The sequence below is a fragment of the Lacerta agilis genome, chromosome 4 (genome assembly GCF_009819535.1).
Source record: "Lacerta agilis isolate rLacAgi1 chromosome 4, rLacAgi1.pri, whole genome shotgun sequence".
NCBI classification, from domain to species: Eukaryota; Metazoa; Chordata; class Lepidosauria; order Squamata; family Lacertidae; genus Lacerta; species Lacerta agilis.
This window is the reverse complement of record NC_046315.1, coordinates 71,770,407-71,786,935: the sequence shown is the minus strand read 5'-3', so window position 1 is coordinate 71,786,935 and position 16,529 is coordinate 71,770,407. Positions and strand designations below refer to the sequence as shown.

Genomic DNA, 16,529 nt, shown 5'->3' with positions numbered 1-16,529 from the left:
CTTCAGATGCTGTCATGATCCTGGCTTTCATGTTCAGCCCCCATTCCTATGCCTTCTACTGCCCCCCCTTTGCAAGCCCCTTTGCACCCCCAATTTTCGATTCACTCCTTTTTCCCTTCACCCTCCTCCTTACTTTTCTCAACTCACCTTTGCACACAGATCACCCCCATTTCCATCCTGATCCTCCTATACTGCAGCCCCTTTTGCAAGCACACCCCATGCTGATATATGTTACTGTATCTTTATGATGAGAGAATGGAAGAATTGATGCTTTTGAATTATGGTGCTGGAGGAGACTCTTGAGAGTCCCACGGACTGCAAGAAGATCAAACCTATCCATTCTTAAGGAAATCAGCCCTGAGTGCTCACTGGAAGGACAGATCCTGAAGCTGTGGCGCCAATACTTTGGCCACCTCATGAGAAGAGAAGACTCCCTGGAAAAGACCCTGATGTTGGGAAAGATTGAGGGCACAAGGAGAAGGGGACGACAGGATGAGATGGTTGGACAGTGTTCTTGAAGCTACCAACATGAGTATGACCAAACTGCGGGAGGCAGTGGAAGACAGGAGTGCCTGGCGTGCTCTGCTCCATGGGGTCACGAAGAATCAGACATGACTAAACGACTAAACAACATCTTTAAGATGAACAGAATATTGAGAGCAAGTCTGCCAGTTAGCTTATTCAGCTACGGACCCAGTTGATAGATGTTGTACATATATGGATGCTTGCTTGTTAAATAAACATCCCTTCTAAATTACACACTGAATCTGGAAATACATGTAGAAAACAACAAATGATATCAGAAGGGGTGGGGAATATACGGTACTGCAGAAAGGTACTATGGAACATTTGAGGGCTCCACATTTTTTTATCTCTCATGAGGCAGCTGAGGAATGGAAGAAGGAGAAGTCTTCAGTACAATGAAGGGAGTGATTCTTTAAACAATGGCAGAACTTTGAACAAAGTGTTCCCATTCTTATTCAAAGTCACTATTGTCCTTTTCACACAGTTTGTCTGTTAACTTTGCTAACTCTGCAATGGGAATGGGAACTCCTTACAATATATTTGCAGAAACAACAGAAATAAATGGTCTCCTTGGCAGGATTTAAATAAACATTTGCAACTTTATTTACAAAGAACAAGAAGTATAACAATGTGATAACATAATATTGTATATAAACAGCAGAATGTATCATCTGATGTAATAAACCAGACATGGTAGTTGAGGGAAGTCAACAGGGAGAGGGGAAATTGGAAAATGTATGTTCAGCAATGATATTGGATACTTGTTTTGAGAAAAGAAAATCAATAATATTTTTTTTAAAGAACTTTGAATAAAGTGGGGGTGGAAAAATATTGAGAGGAAAATGGTACAGAACTGTGATGAGGCACTACAAATTCTCCAATGGGGACTGCACTATGACGTCTTCACGTTATTATTGCATAGATAAGAACAAAATGATAACAGCTGGCAAAGCTTTGAAGGTAAGGATACGGCGCTAATACTGGACCTGAGAGTAGAAGGAAGCCATTGAAGGGTCTTAAGGAAGGGGTGTCACATGACCAAGCAACAAGAGATGTGAATGATCTTGGCAAGAGAGTGCTGGATGAGGAAACCAAGATGAGAGAATGGAAGGACAACAATGAGAAAGTTACTGCAGTCTAGGCAAGATGAACTGAGGGTTAGACTCCGAGTGTTAGACTCCCATTTGGGACCTAAAGCATGTCAATGCCTTTAAACAGCTGTAGGTTTGAGCCATTTGAATGAGCTACTTAGTCTCACAAAACAGCCGTCACTCAAAAGAAAGAAAAATTATCTACCTGATAAACTGAAACACCAGATTATCTATGGGAATATATGTATATTTTATGGGAACAAAATAAAATAAAAAATTCCTTCCAGTAGCACCTTAGAGACCAACTACCGGTAAGTTTGTTCTTGGTATGAGCTTTTGTGTGCATGCACACTTCTTCAGATACACTGAAACAAATTTGGGAATATGGGAAATATGGGAACAAATATGAGAGAAAGCCGAGTTCATTTTTTAATGAACAAAATATAATCCTAATAAAAAAAGAAACTAATGGTAATATCAGGGTGGATAAAAATGAATGATTTTTTTAAAAAAAAAATTAAAAATTGGATTTTTTATTTTATTTAAATTGGATTTTTTTAAATAAAATGCTTTTGGGGGGAAATATATTACCATCCAAAGGTTATTCAATCATGAAATAAAGATTAGTTTTTAATTATGTAGAATAAGGCTGTATATGTTTAATTTTTTGGTAAATAAATTCCATTAATCCATTCACAATGTCATTTATGCTCTTCCAGAGGTTTTTGTAAGATTATTGGGCAGTTTCTCTGCCTACAAGATATTATCACAGATGCTTGGTTTACTTTTGCAGTTCTCAAAACTGAATTTGACTCAGCAGAGATCACATGCCTCTTCTTCACAGCAAAAATGTTATAACATGAACAGAGTTGAGAAAAAGACCTTAATCCTATTGTTCTACAAACCTATGAATACAGAATCAACCCCTTCAGTGTTAAGTTTCAAGAAGTTCAGTGAACAGAATAGAAACAACATTTTTCTGATTGTTTGGAGTGGAATGGATCTAATAAATCTATTTAAATTGTTATTATTAAGGTAATGATTATTTTTCTCCTTCCTAAGTACAACAGAAAAGTTGTCCAAATATGAATGATTAACCTATTAAACTGGGGATTAAAAAAACTAATATGAAAAGTTGTTATTCTAAAAATCTTTATCTACTTGCATATTAAAGTTATACCAGCAAGAATTAGTCTTTATGTAGAAAACGGTGATTTAAATCAAGCCTTACTGACTAGTGATTTAAATCGTGATTTAAATCATGATTTAAATCAGTTTGATTTAAATCAAATCTACCCTGGGTAATATAAATATACCAGACAACATGATAAATATTAACATTAGCAAGGCATCCAAGAAAAAATGATGTTAAAGTAGGAATGCTGGCTAGCTATTGGGAAAATCCATTTTATACACATTTCTGGACACAGAACTGTCTGATTTTGCTTGCATGTATGACTTTTAATAAAAACATGAAATATAAACATATTTCCAATGGCAGATATCCTGTGCAGGTGATACCAAAAGCCATAGGATTTTATGACAGCACACAGAGAAAGTGCATAAAGAAAGAACAGGTCCCTGAGGGATGCCAACTGAGAGGAAGAGTCTCTCCCTATGGTTATATTGAAGAATCAATTAGACAGATAGCTCTTTTTTTTTTTACCTAGCCAAGGTAAATACCAGGATTCCATGCGTTTTCTGTTGTAGAATATCTAATGCCTCTACATATTTTTCTCTGCCCTTCTGAGTAATAAAATCTAACTTTCTATAAAGGTGTGGACAGTTGCCTATCTATTTTGACAGGGTTAATTGCTAAAATGGAGCATGACTCTCCTTCTCATACTACGAAGCTTGGACAACTTTTTGAGAGCTGTTGATGCTTGTACTAATAGACTTTGCCCTATTGAATGCCTTCATATCAGATCCATTAACCAGTCATACCCTTAGTTCTTCTATGTGTTTTGCTTCTTGGGTGCTGTAAGAAGTCCATGAGATCATATATTCCTGATTCTCCCCGCCCCCCCCCTTTTTTTTGCTTTTAGACCCCATCTACACTATACATTTAAAGAAGTATTATGCCACTTTAAACAGTCATGGTTTCCTGCAAATAACCCTGGGAACTGTAGTTTGTTACTAGGACACCCCTCTTCCCCTCAAAGACCTACAGGTTCCAGAGTTCCCTGGGAAGGATTGCTTGTTAAACCACAGGAAATACTACTCTCACACACACACTGATTTATAGTGCAAGACTTTCAGTGACAAAGTCATGAAATCCAGTAATGGATATCCAATAGAGCATGTAGTTGGGTCCTAAGAGTATTTATTAATTTTGAGTGATTTATATCATCACTTCTCTCCAATTGTTGAGGAGACCTAATATAACCCTACTGTTTATTATGTGTGTGGTAAATATTAACTTACATTCCCTTATAAAATGTGTTAGCTCAGGTCAAGTTCCACTGGGTTGGAAGGTAGCAATCAAACATCAGCCTGAAAAGAATTTCACCAATACCAGGTAAGAACACACATTTTAAGTTTAGCTTTTGGGAGGAAAAAAAAGATAATGTGCTGAGCAGAGTGGGTGGGAAAGAGAAAAAACATTTGACTGTTACACAATGTCATACAGTTTAAGTGTGTTTGATAGAGCTCCAAGGCAAAAAAATAAAAATAAAATAAATTCATGAAGGTAATGCAACAATAATAGTAATAATACAACCACAATAAACTGTGGAGTACATCATTTCTGGGCTTTATAAGCTCCCAGATTAATATTACATCCTAAAATATAGAGATATTGTAATACTACTGTCTGCTATTAATAGGTCATGGTCTCCCTAAACAAAGAACTGTAATACAAGATAAAAACACAATAAAAACAACAACACAAACCACAAACCAATAACCCCCCCCCCAAACATTTAAAAGGGTACAGAATGTTAATCAGCCCAACGCCTGGTTGAAGAGGAACACTTTTGCCTAGTGCATAAAGGCATATAATAGGCTTGCAACACACATAATAACACAAATATCAAACTTCGACAATCACAGAGGTCACATCATATTTTTTGCTTTCAGCGCAAGTATGTCATTTTGCCAAGGGGCAGGGTAGCCATGGGGCTAATAATGACTCATACACGACTTTGCAGTACTGTATTTCAGCACAAAAAAGGGAGTGTGGCAAAAGTAAGGGATACACTGACAAACAAAGGTGCCCAGGTATTACTCACCTGCAGAAGTCTGATGGCTGCTTCTACTTCTAGTAGCATTCTGGTATGCCAGTGGTGAGTCAAAGATGGAATATGTTCTCTACAGCATCTGATTAAAAAAAAAAGTATTATTTAAGAAGTCTAGAGTCTGTTCTATGAATATAGCCCTAGAATTCAGAAATATGCCACCCATCTTCCAGCAGTTTAAAAAAGGCACACACCTTCAAGATAAGGCATGGCTGATACTTCCTTTCCATAGTGCAGGCTTTCTTCGATCCCCTGCATGGGACAGCTACATGTGTTCCTGCATTGCAGGGGGGCTGGACTAAAGACCCTCAGGGGTCCCTTCCAACTCTCTATAATTCTAACTGCGGGTTGGCACGCCCTGAGGGGAGTGTGCTGCAGCAGCAACTCTGGAAAGGTGATGTGGAGGATTCAACATGGGTTGTGGTGGGGACGGAATAAAAAAAAACAACAGAGAAAGTTCCTCACAGTTCACAGGTATAGCTTCTGGCTGAACAAGCTGCTCATTATTACTCACGAAGCTACAGGTGCTGCTTCCATTATTACATTTGCAACCTACCACCCCCCCCTCCAGCGCAAGGGTACAAAGATAACCACCTGCACCTTATTGACATTCTGCTTCAAGCCACGACCTTCGTCCCAATTGAGACCCCCCCCCCCAGGCTGCCGCCAGCAACACACACAGGCAGACCTCGACGGCCCCCCCCTCCCCTCCACCCCAGGCTATGCGTTTTCAGCCCCTATCCCTCCCCACAGCGAAAAAGCCGTTACGCGTGGAGGCGTGCGCTTGCCTTCCGCAGCTTAGGCCGCGGCTGCCATAGCAACGGCGCCTCCCTCCCTCTCACCTCGCACGAACTCGTGGACGAAAGAGAAGCGGCTCGTGATTGGCCAGCTTGCCTCTCTGTGAGCAGCGGGAGGCCTTTCGGCGCGCGACAACGAGAGTAAACCGCGGCCGCTCTCACTGCAGGTAGGAGGCGAGGGGGGCAGTGAAAGAGAGGAGCCCGCTATTCATTGGAGGGTCGGGAGAGAAAGAGCCCGCCCCCGACGTTGCTCCCTGCAGCCGGGTTGGAAGGAAGGTGGTCCTGGCCACGTGCTCGCTCGCTCGCACCTGCAGCCTATTTAATTTATTGGCATGCGGGCGGGCACGTTTCCCCCCTCTGGGACGTTTTGTCCTAATGTTTCTCCTGGCTTTTGCTTTTTAACCCACTCAAGTCTGCCCCCACCCCCAAAAATAAAACCGCATTCTTTTTACAGAAAAACAGTAGGCTTATTTTCTTCCCCTGTAAAACAATATTTGTAACCGAGTTTGCTAAAGTAGATCTTGTCAGAAATGAACGACGTTTAAAAACCAGCTACTGTAAACGCAAAATACCGTATCTTTAAAGACCTTAACCAACTTGTCTCGATTATATATTGCTTTATACTATATCGCGGTCAATTTCCACGTTATCTCTGCCGTTGTCGCAATTTGCCCTGATGCCGTGCAACAGTTGCGTTGCATAAGAGGCAGAAAATCCATTAAGTACAGTTACTCCCTGTAATCTTCGTCCTCGTCGTCATTGTTACTGCGGTACTTTAAGCTGTATGCTTCTTTCTCAAGGAGATGTGCCCAAAGCAGCTTAGCAACACAGCATTGCAGCAACAGGAATGTGCATTAACCCAGCGTCGTTATTATAATAACAGCAAAATATTGTGGCAGCTTAGATAATGAAATAAATTGTTCCTGACATACATTTTGCAGACTAGAGGCCACCTCTTCGGTTGTATGGAAGGTTTTCTCAAGTTGGCAGGTGCACAAAGTTGGGGAGAGTATCTCAGTAAGCTCTGGGCCTCATCTCCATCCCGTGTTGGGGTTATTTTTGTGTTCTTTCCTTTGTCTGTTGTATATATTGCTTCTCTCTTTATTGCATAACTGAAAATCTAATTTGAAAAACTAAAAAAAGATCCAGTAATAGTCACCCATTCATTCATTCAGTTCAATTCACAACAGAGCACAGTTATGGAGGCCAATGATGGGGGGAAAGCTGCACTACTGATTATGCCTCTTCTGAAGCATAGAATCCTATTGGACAAAGTGTAAAACCTAAACGCCTCTCGTGGTGACAGTAAATGAAGTCCAAGCATTTTTGCACTTGTGATTAGCTGACAACCACCATACATTTAGAGACAGCTGTCCAATAGCTTTTTGCCAAGTGGACTAGTGTTGGTTGTGATCCTGTTGCTGCCCTGGTTTAAGTGTGGACTGAAGATGAAGGAGGCATTTGGTGTATCACCTGTTTCCCCCATGCCTTTGAGCTTAATACACCCCAGAGGAGGGGTGGTAGATCTTCCTAAACATGTTTTTTTGCGCATCAGCATCCCTCTGTTACCACAATTCCACTGGTCTGGTGGTCAATATGATACAAAGCTTGTCTATTTAAATTATTTGTTTTACTTTTTCATAGGCATTTCTAAAATGAAGAAACTTCTGCTGGTTGATGTTGATTGTGGCGTTGATGATGCTCAAGCTATTATGATAGCCCTGGCATCTCCCAATGTCGAAGTCCTGGGGATTACTTGCTGTTATGGAAACAGTACCTTGGAAAATATATGTAAAAATGTACTTCGTGTGTTACATATTTGCAACAAGCTTGAGGTAATCTGTTCCTGCTGAATAATCTTTCAAACAAATTTTGCACTATGGTGTCATGATGTGGTATTCATAAATGGGACACAGATAACCTGATCTTATGCATACTTGCTTCCAAGTAGTGTCTATTTTTACACATAATGGCAGTCACTGAGAACATTTGGTCGAACCAACTGGCTTCAACTAGAGGCCACATATTAAATTTTGCTGGTCCCATGCTGTAGAATACTCTTCCACCAGAGATTCAGTAAGCATCTGCTGCTAATTTGCAGGTATCTCTTGAAAACCTTTTTATAGTGGCAGGCCTCTTCAGGTGATTAAACTTTTCCAAGATTAATCAGATTAATTATGGTATCTTATGTTTTATTATAGCCATATAAATTGTTGCACACTGCCTGGATAATTTATATGAACGGGTGGTTTATCAGTATTATTATTTATAAATAAATGTGGCTGCATCTGTGATCTTAAAGATTGCAGCTGCTTTTCTGAATGGTTTATTGCCTTCTATTAATCCATGTGGCTATTACAAGAACATGCATTACAATCTGGATGTGGGTAGGCCTGTATTTCATTGTTTGCAGTGGACGTTATTACAAAGTAAATGTGATCAGGGTTTCAGTTTAAGGACGCATCCTTAATGTACTTACTTTGTTCCATCCCATTAAAATTAATGGAGCTTGTTTACAACAGAATTTAAGATTTTAAATGTGATTAGGATTGTGGTACAGAAAGTAAACAGAAGTGGCCATCATGAGCAGGGGAGTCCTATGCATCAGTCACCTAAACGCAAGACAGGAGGAATATGTTCCTTTCCACGGATTACACTTGGATTCAAGATTAGCTCTTGTCATTCCTTCTGTTCTGATGTAACGTGGGCTTCTAATATGAGAAGGATTTAAAAAAACACAACCTTTAGACACTTATTTCCCTAGTCTGATATAAAGATAGATCTCAGTTGTGTAAAAAAGAAAAGTGCTTGTCAAATGCATGTGGGTAAAGGCAAAGAATAAATGCAAATAATTGTGCATGTCAGTAAGATCTAATTAAGCCTTGTCAAAAAAAATGCAAAAGGGTCTTATCATCATTTAGTTACTATTGATTTGTTTTAAAAAGCTATTGATGCTTGTATGAGATCTCATAGGAGATCAGACAGCCCCACAATATCCCAGAACCGGCATGCCAAGAGGGCCTCCCCACCCCCGACCAAGGCAGAGAACTTAAAAGCTCTTTTTGCACATGGTCCACTTGTCAGCTGTGGAAGGCTAGGGATGCTCACACAGGAGTAGTTCCAAGACGACAGTTTGAGTATACGTGTTTTTGCTTATATGGAACCCCTCACATAATATGTGATTGTAGTGTGTGTGTGTGTGTGTGTGTGTGTGTGTGTAAAATTGACACCTGTATCTGTATAATTTGTAGTACAGTATTCACAGGCAAGACTGAAGCAGGTTTGGATAAGAACAGATAAAGGTTTAGTATTCCATAAGAAATGATGGGATAGATACAGGATAGATATGGATTGTGGCTGATGTCGTGTGTACACCACTTTCCAAACCCACAGTGGAGCACACTGGATGCAGAGTAAATGGGAGTGTGTACACAGCCTTAGTCACAGTTTGGCCTAAACCCAACCCCTGCAGATCAACTAGTTGGCAATAAAAGCTATTTGAGATCTGTATTTCATTTTGGCGGCATCAATGGTTTTTGTATTAAAGTTAAAATCACGTTGTCATATCTTGCATAGATTCCAGTTTATCCTGGTGCCTCATCTCCGCTACTTGGTGGACCTGTGGAAGGGGCATATTATCATGGAAAAGATGGACTGGGTGATGTTCCAGATCCCAACACTCCAGGATTAGAGCTCCTGCAGGAAGAACATGCTGTGCTTGCAATGTTAAGAATAGTCAATGAACGACCGGGTCAGGTGAAATGATATAAAATACATTCAGCTCCTCCCTAGTGAATTTTACTACTCAAAGTAGACATGGATCCAAAAGCATGTGGATACATATAAAAAGTTAGTAGAATCCTTTCCAGAGGGCAGTTGGCAGTAGATCACTCTGTGTGAGAGAGGTGATCATCTAAAAAAAGCACACTCAGATGTCTTTTAAATATTTTCTCTCTCCCATATAGATCAGTGCTTTGGGGGTTTAGCTTCCCTAAAGTTCCTTGGCCTTCATAACCCTTTCAAAAATAAAAATAAAATTGCCCCTTACAGATTGAGTAAACTGCACTGTTTCCCATCACATTTCATTTCTACACGACACACTGGTTTCCTTAAATTCAATTAACTGTATTTTAAACACTGTACTCTTATCCACTTCCCTTCTTTCATAGTTCTTGTATTTTGTAGGTGAATAATTAAAAGTTTCTCTCCTGGTACAAATAGCAATGGGGTGATCTTGGTCGGAATTACAGTGGGAAGGAAATGATTAAACACTTGCTTCCCACCTTCCTGCTGTCCTACTCAGGTCGCCTTGCCCCTTCCGTGACTGATATTTAAATTTTTAGAATATATATGTGTGTGTGTATGTTAGTGACACATCTAGTTTGGGTCTAAGAATCATCCCAGTGGGTGAAGATGGGCCAAGAGGAAATAGATTTTATTCGGTAAGGAGAGGAAAGTAGCACAGGGGTGCAGGTATTAGTGGTGTGGGTAGGTAAGAAATGGCTGGAGGAAAGAGAGTAGATGGCTCTGCAGGGAAAAGCATACATAAATTTAGCACAGGGGCTGTATATTGGTGGAAAGGTGGACTTACTAAAAGGAGTTTCAATAGTGAGTCTTTATTTTGCTCATTCTTTCCCCACCTTTTGTCACCAATGCTTCTGCAGTGATAACAATTGTTTGTATAATTTGTGTACAGCTTAGTATTTCCACAGAAATACAACCCTTGCCTCTCCCTTGGAGCCCCAGCTATGTTGTTATTGGTGGTGAAAATAATGCTGCTAATAATACTTAACATACTGGGCTTTTCGAGCATTCAGTGCATTTAGCAGACATGAACTCATCACCGGCTTCTGTGGCAGAAGAGGGTGGTGGCACCATCCTCAAGTTGTGGAAGAGCAAGATTTCCTGTCCACGCCATAGCAATGACACTTCATGGGAACTGTAGCTCCATACAGAGACCCGATCATGCAGACTCCCTTCAAAACGGGGAAGAATTATGCAAACAAGGTGCTCTGTGTCATCGGGGATTGACATGGGGTGCCTGGTTCTCATTACAATTTAGCACCGGTCATAACAGCTTCCTATGTGCATATGAGATCATGGGTGTGCACTGTTTGAACTGGGGATTTCTCAATTCATAGTTCCTTATTTGGTGTTATTATTGTACGGTTGTTAGCTGCCCAGAAAAAGATATAGCCCATACCAGGTCTTTTTCCTGGACCTCAGCGGGGACTATTTAACTACATAGGGGTTGTCACGCAAGACAGCACAATTATTAAATAAGTCACTTCAATGAATTGTTGTGTATGTTTTATAGGTTTCTCTAGTTGCTACTGGTCCCTTGACCAATTTAGCGCTGGCTGTGAAAATGGACCCAACATTTCCTAAGAAACTTAAAAATGTGTTCATCATGGGAGGAAATACGGAAGGTAAATGACTTCAAGAGGGCTTGTTAGGCATGTTTGTATGTAATTGTTTTGTCTCTTAATATTTAACAAGTGAGCTGCTTTTTAAAGAATATTCTTGCCTGCAGAACACTGTGTGTTTATGTTTCAGTGTTTTGCAACAAGTGGTGTTGAGTCAAGTACTTATTTTGTCTTAGTTGATTGTTCAGCAACTGAATTTTCAAGAAATCTTCCTGATTATTCTTGAAGGCAGCATACTTTTCTTTTGTGTGGGAATTTTGTTTCCTACTTTGGAGGCATTTGAAACAACTAAGCATTAGTCCATACTTCCAGTTGTTCCATGCCTAGAAAGCATGGGTCTAAGCAGTTTCCCACTTGTCCCTTGTTTTCTCCACGTGGGGTCTCAGTGGTTTTGCATTTGCCTTGCAGCTTCCCCATGGAAAACATGCTCTTTTTTTAAAATTGGGCATTAGAGACTCCTCCAAGTGTGATTGTGCTCCTTCCGGTATATGAATGCAGGAAATGTAGCTCCAAAGGAAATCAGTGGGTCTCCCTGCCTTGGAGTGTCTGTTTGTTTCCTGCCTTTGCTTGAAGCAGACCATTCCATCACATGAATTCCATATTCTTCCGGCCTCTTCTGTCTCTCTGACTGCGCCTTTTTAAGATTGGTGCAGTTCATGTGTTTGTATGGGCTTTTTGTTCGCATATGACAATGTACACGTTTGGGGGTGGGGGTGGAATTGTCCTGCACCTGCGCAAATAACAAAGAGCTGTTGTGTAGGAAGCAGCTGTTAGAAACTGAATGAATTGTCCCATAGAAAGCTAAAGTAGCTCTTTTTTGTTTCTGTTAGCCAGAGGAAATACTACAGTCTGTGGAGAATTCAATTTTGCAACAGACCCAGAAGCTGCTTACATTGTCTTAAATGAGTACACCTGCCCAAATTACATTGCATCATGGGAGTTCACATGTTCCTGCCCACTATCCTGGGTAAGGTATTAATGATGTGTTAATATCTAGACAAGTGTTTCAGCTTGATCAAGTGGCAGCAATCCTATATGTAGTTACCTGGAAGCAAGCCCCATTGAACTCAATGGTTCTCATTTCTGAGTAGACATGTATAGGATTGCATCTGGGTTGTATCCAGCATTAGTCCTGTTTAGAATAGACCCACTGAAATGAGTGACCATGAGTAGCTTAGGTCCATCAGTTTCAATGGGTCTGCCCCGAACGTGACTTAGTTGGTAACTGATTTTTTTAAAAAACTTAAATTGAATATGACAAGTCTATTTTATATAAATAAATCTATCATCCTCATGACTATATATCCATTGGGAGCTAAAATGATTAATTCTTGCCAATGTGAATTCTCTGTGGAACATTACTGATGTCAAGGTCAATAATGTTTATTCTGGAGTTTTTACTTAACTTTTTATGCAGTTGAAAAGTTCTATTTTTATTTTTTTAAAAAGCCCAAACTGTTATTTACTTTGCAGGAATTCTACCATGAATGGGTTAATCAGAAAACTGAGAAAGCTATGTTCGTGAAGAAAATATTTGCTCATTCTTTTGAATTCTCAAAAATCTTGGGGGAAAATCCAGGTGAAAAAGCATGGCGGTCAGGGTTTGTTCCATGCGATTCCTACGCTATGGCAGCTGCCATCGAAGATAATTTTGTAACAGAATACACAGCAATTGGTGTAACTGTTGAGCTCAAAGGTTCACTAACAAGAGGAATGATGGTAGTGGACTGGAGTAACAAACTGAACAAGGAGAACAAAGCTTTCTTAATGAAAAAATGTGATTTAGGGAAGTTCCGGTCACTTCTGCTAGCTGCTGTAAAATAATAATATTTTTTATTATTATAAGGATTTACTGAAGTTCCTTTCTTAAGCATACATATAATGGGCATCCTGATCTCTTGTGTTGCTATCCAATCAGGTTTGTGTTGCAATACCTAAAATTACATTGGTGTTTTTAAAAAAAATTAAAAAAAATCAAGAACCTCAATCAAGTGGTATATTAATTATATGAAAAACAAAACAAAACAGAAGCCACATCACAAAGGGATTTTCAGCCTCCTTTACTACAGCTTTCTGTTAGCACAGAACATATAGCTGGAAGAGGGTAAAAGATACCCATCTTCTGGGAGTCCCAAGATTTGGCTCCAAAATAAATCATTTCATGACACCTGCCTTCTTTTGAAGAGTGAGCTGATGGCATAATGCAGAGAGCTAAGCCAATTGCACAGCCAGAGCAAGGAGAGCAATATTAGGTTGGTAGGCATCAACACTGCCGCCATTTGCATCGATTCTATTGCTGAAAAAATCTTGTGAAAGGTCCAAATTGAACTTGCACCATTGAGAGAGAATCCATAGGACTTAGACATCTTGCGAGTTACCTAAGAATGTTAAAAACCCATGTTGTCTGGTAGACTGAAATAGATGCTTAGTTATTTAATATCGATTTATCTGCAAGGAACGGGCAAAAATTCTATTAGGGAGTAGTTTGATTAGTATACACATGTTGAGCACAATCTAGCAAAAACAAGCATGGTTTTAGAATTACTTTCACGGAATAAATTTGCCATTAGATCCTATAATGTTTACGTTAACTTTCAGAAAGCACACACCAATTATTTTACATGAGATGTTTTTTGTGTAATAGCCACAACTAGAATAAATTACGCGAAGTACTGGAAAGTTTTGTTAAGTTAATTTAGAAGCACAAGGGGAAAATAAATTACATGAATATGCTACGTCAGCATTGACAGAAGGAAAGTAATGCTGTAATCATTATGTTCATGTGTACAGAATTCTTTGAATCAGTTATTAAATTAATAAAGCACATCTACAGATATTATTGAGTCAATTTATTGTAGAAAATATTGAACTAAGTCTGTATATGCATGTGTGTGCATGCACACACACACATTTTAAAACATTTAATAAAATATTATTTAAAAAATTTCGCTAGATTGTACCTGTGCATCATAATAACTCTGCTAGCTTTTGTGCCATTTGCTGGGGGCAAGACGGAAGAGATAGTGGCGTGTGTACCAAGTCTTTTGATAACTTGCTGTAGGTTCTTGGAAGTTCTGTTGGGTCAGACTGGAGTGGAAACAATGTGCACTAAGTTCTAGGATAAATAGGATCCTGGAGCAGATGGTGTCTTTTCTAGTCATTCCTCAAAGGGAACTCTGCCTTTGGCCTAAACCCAATAGTTACCTACATGAGATTCATAGGAAAGTGATGGCACCCTCGCTGCCCGATCATCCCACTGAGATATGGCCAGAATCTTTAATGAATCAATTCATTTCTACACCCATGTAGTCTTATACATATTTCTCTTGAGTACTGAAGGATGCTGTTTACCATTCTGCAAACTTTTAAAGATATAATTATATAAATTAACATCATTACACTCCATTACTCCTTGTATGGCAAAGCAGCCAGTTTTAAAAACTACCACGGGGGAATTGGGGGAAAGTAGTAAAGCTTTTATATGCCTGTTGTCTTTGTCCATGGAGTTTTCTGGGCAGCGATACTGGAGTGGCTTGCCGGTTCCTCCTCCAGGTGGATCTTGGGTGGCCCTGCATGGCATAGCTCATGGCTTCCCTGAGTTATTCAAGCCCCTTTGCCACGACAAGGCAGTGATCCATGAAGAATTATGGTGCTGGAGGAGACTCTTGTGAGTCCCATGGACTGCAAAAAAAAAATCACTTATCCCATCCTTAAAGAAATCAGCCCTGAGTGCTCACTGGAAGGACAGATCCTGAAGTTGAGGCTCCAGTACTTTGGCCATCTCATGAGAAGAGAAGATTCCCTAGAAAAGACCCTGATGTTGGGAAAGATGGAGGGCACAAGGAGAAGGGGACGACAGAGGATGAGATGGTTGGACAGTGTTCTCGAAGCGACTAATATGAGTTTGGCCAAACTGCAGGAGGCAGTGAAAGACAGGTGTGCCTGGCGTGCTCTGGTCCATGGGGTCACAACTGAACGACTGAAGAACAACAAAAGTAAAGCTTTGCAGAAAACCCTTCCCTTCCACCCTCCAAAATAGTCGCCTATTAGTAGAAGTGATTTTCTTACTAAATTTATATTTTCCCCAAAACCTTGTTTTAAAGACTTGCTATTTCAAAGAAATTGGTTAGACTACCTTGTATCTAACAGTGAATAGTGGGACAAAATTCAATTTAGCCAGAAGGTGGTGCTGTCGATCTACTACTGCAGCTTTGGAAAATGAACTGTAGCTTAGCAGCAAAGCATTCCACGTTCAATACCTGGCATTTCCAAGTAAATCTGGAAAGAGATTCTGGTCTGAGACAATGGCGAGTCACTGCCATTGTAGAGAACACTCCACTAGATTGACGGATGACTCGACTCTCAACAAGGCGGCTTCCTTAGTTCCCTAAAACCAGTCCCTTATGGCACAGAAAATTGAGTCTTATTTCTAACTAAGGAAAAAGGAAGGAAGAATGTTATGTTGCAGCATTTATTGTAAAACCTGCCGACCTTGCAACATTGTTTCCATTGCCAGCTCATTTTTGGTTACAGGTAGGTAGCCGTGTTGGTCTGCTATAGTCAAAACAAAATAATAAATAAAAAAATTTCTTCCAGTAGCACCTTAGAGACCAACTAAGTTTGTTCTTGGTATGAGCTTTCGTGTGCATGCACACTTCTTCAGATAGCTCATTTTTGCTTGTTTTCCCTGCACAGAAAGGACACTGCAGAGGAGTTTATATGGTTCATTAGGAAGTAGTTTCAAGATAGCACTTCAGCAGCAAAATATTGTCATTGTACACTTTAGCCTCACTGTTTTGCCACACTTCCCTAGGCAGTGAAAAGCTCCAGGAGCAACACTACGCAGGGGCTGGCTTTACTTGGAGATCACTACATTTTGTAATATTTGATTTATAAATAAAGAAGCAGAGAATTCATACAAGCAGCAAATCCACTGCCCCATTTCAGACCTCCAGAGTGAGGCACCCCAAGATGCTTCAGCAATTTGCCTTTTGTCACCAGCATTTATGTTTCTTTCCTTCCTTTCTCTCTCTCTCCCTCTTAGCCCTACCCATCAGAGCCACTCCCAGCAGGGAAAGGGAGAGAAAAACGATGTTGCCTCCCTAGTCCCGTTGATCCCTCCCATTCAGAGCACTCAAGGAAGATCTTCAGCTACTTTCTAGCCATTAGCTGAGGAAGGAATCATTAACCACCCAACTCAAATCATTAGCCTTCCTTCAACTTGTCTCAGGACTGTTAGGACAAACCAATATATGAAAGTAGTGGGCAAGCTTTCAAGTTTTCCTGAAAGCTGGATGGAGAGAGAGAGAAGAGAGGAAAAACAACAGCACCATCCAGGCTGGAAATAATAATAATAATAATAATAATAATAATAATAATAATAATAATAATAATAATAATAATATAGCTGGGATAGCTCAGTCAATAGAGCATGACACTCTTAATCTCAGGGTC

The 16,529-nt window shown here is 39.9% G+C and overlaps 1 protein-coding gene across 2 annotated transcripts; it reads left to right on the top strand.

Moving 5' to 3' along the window:
- The first annotated feature begins 4,039 nt into the window (after positions 1–4,039).
- LOC117045947 (inosine-uridine preferring nucleoside hydrolase-like) lies at positions 4,040–13,017 on the top strand. 2 transcript variants are annotated; one of them, XM_033147542.1, is made up of 6 exons: positions 4,040–4,134; positions 7,294–7,484; positions 9,226–9,405; positions 10,967–11,078; positions 11,906–12,042; positions 12,549–13,017. In XM_033147542.1, exons 2-6 carry the CDS (start codon positions 7,305–7,307, stop codon positions 12,897–12,899), a joined length of 960 nt encoding a protein of 319 aa, XP_033003433.1. In that variant the 5' UTR covers positions 4,040–4,134; positions 7,294–7,304; the 3' UTR covers positions 12,900–13,017. The 2 variants fall into 2 exon arrangements, with proteins under 2 accessions (XP_033003433.1, XP_033003435.1); XM_033147544.1 differs by lacking the exon at positions 4,040–4,134 and adding an exon at positions 5,735–5,816.
- Positions 13,018–16,529: the final 3,512 nt, after the last annotated feature.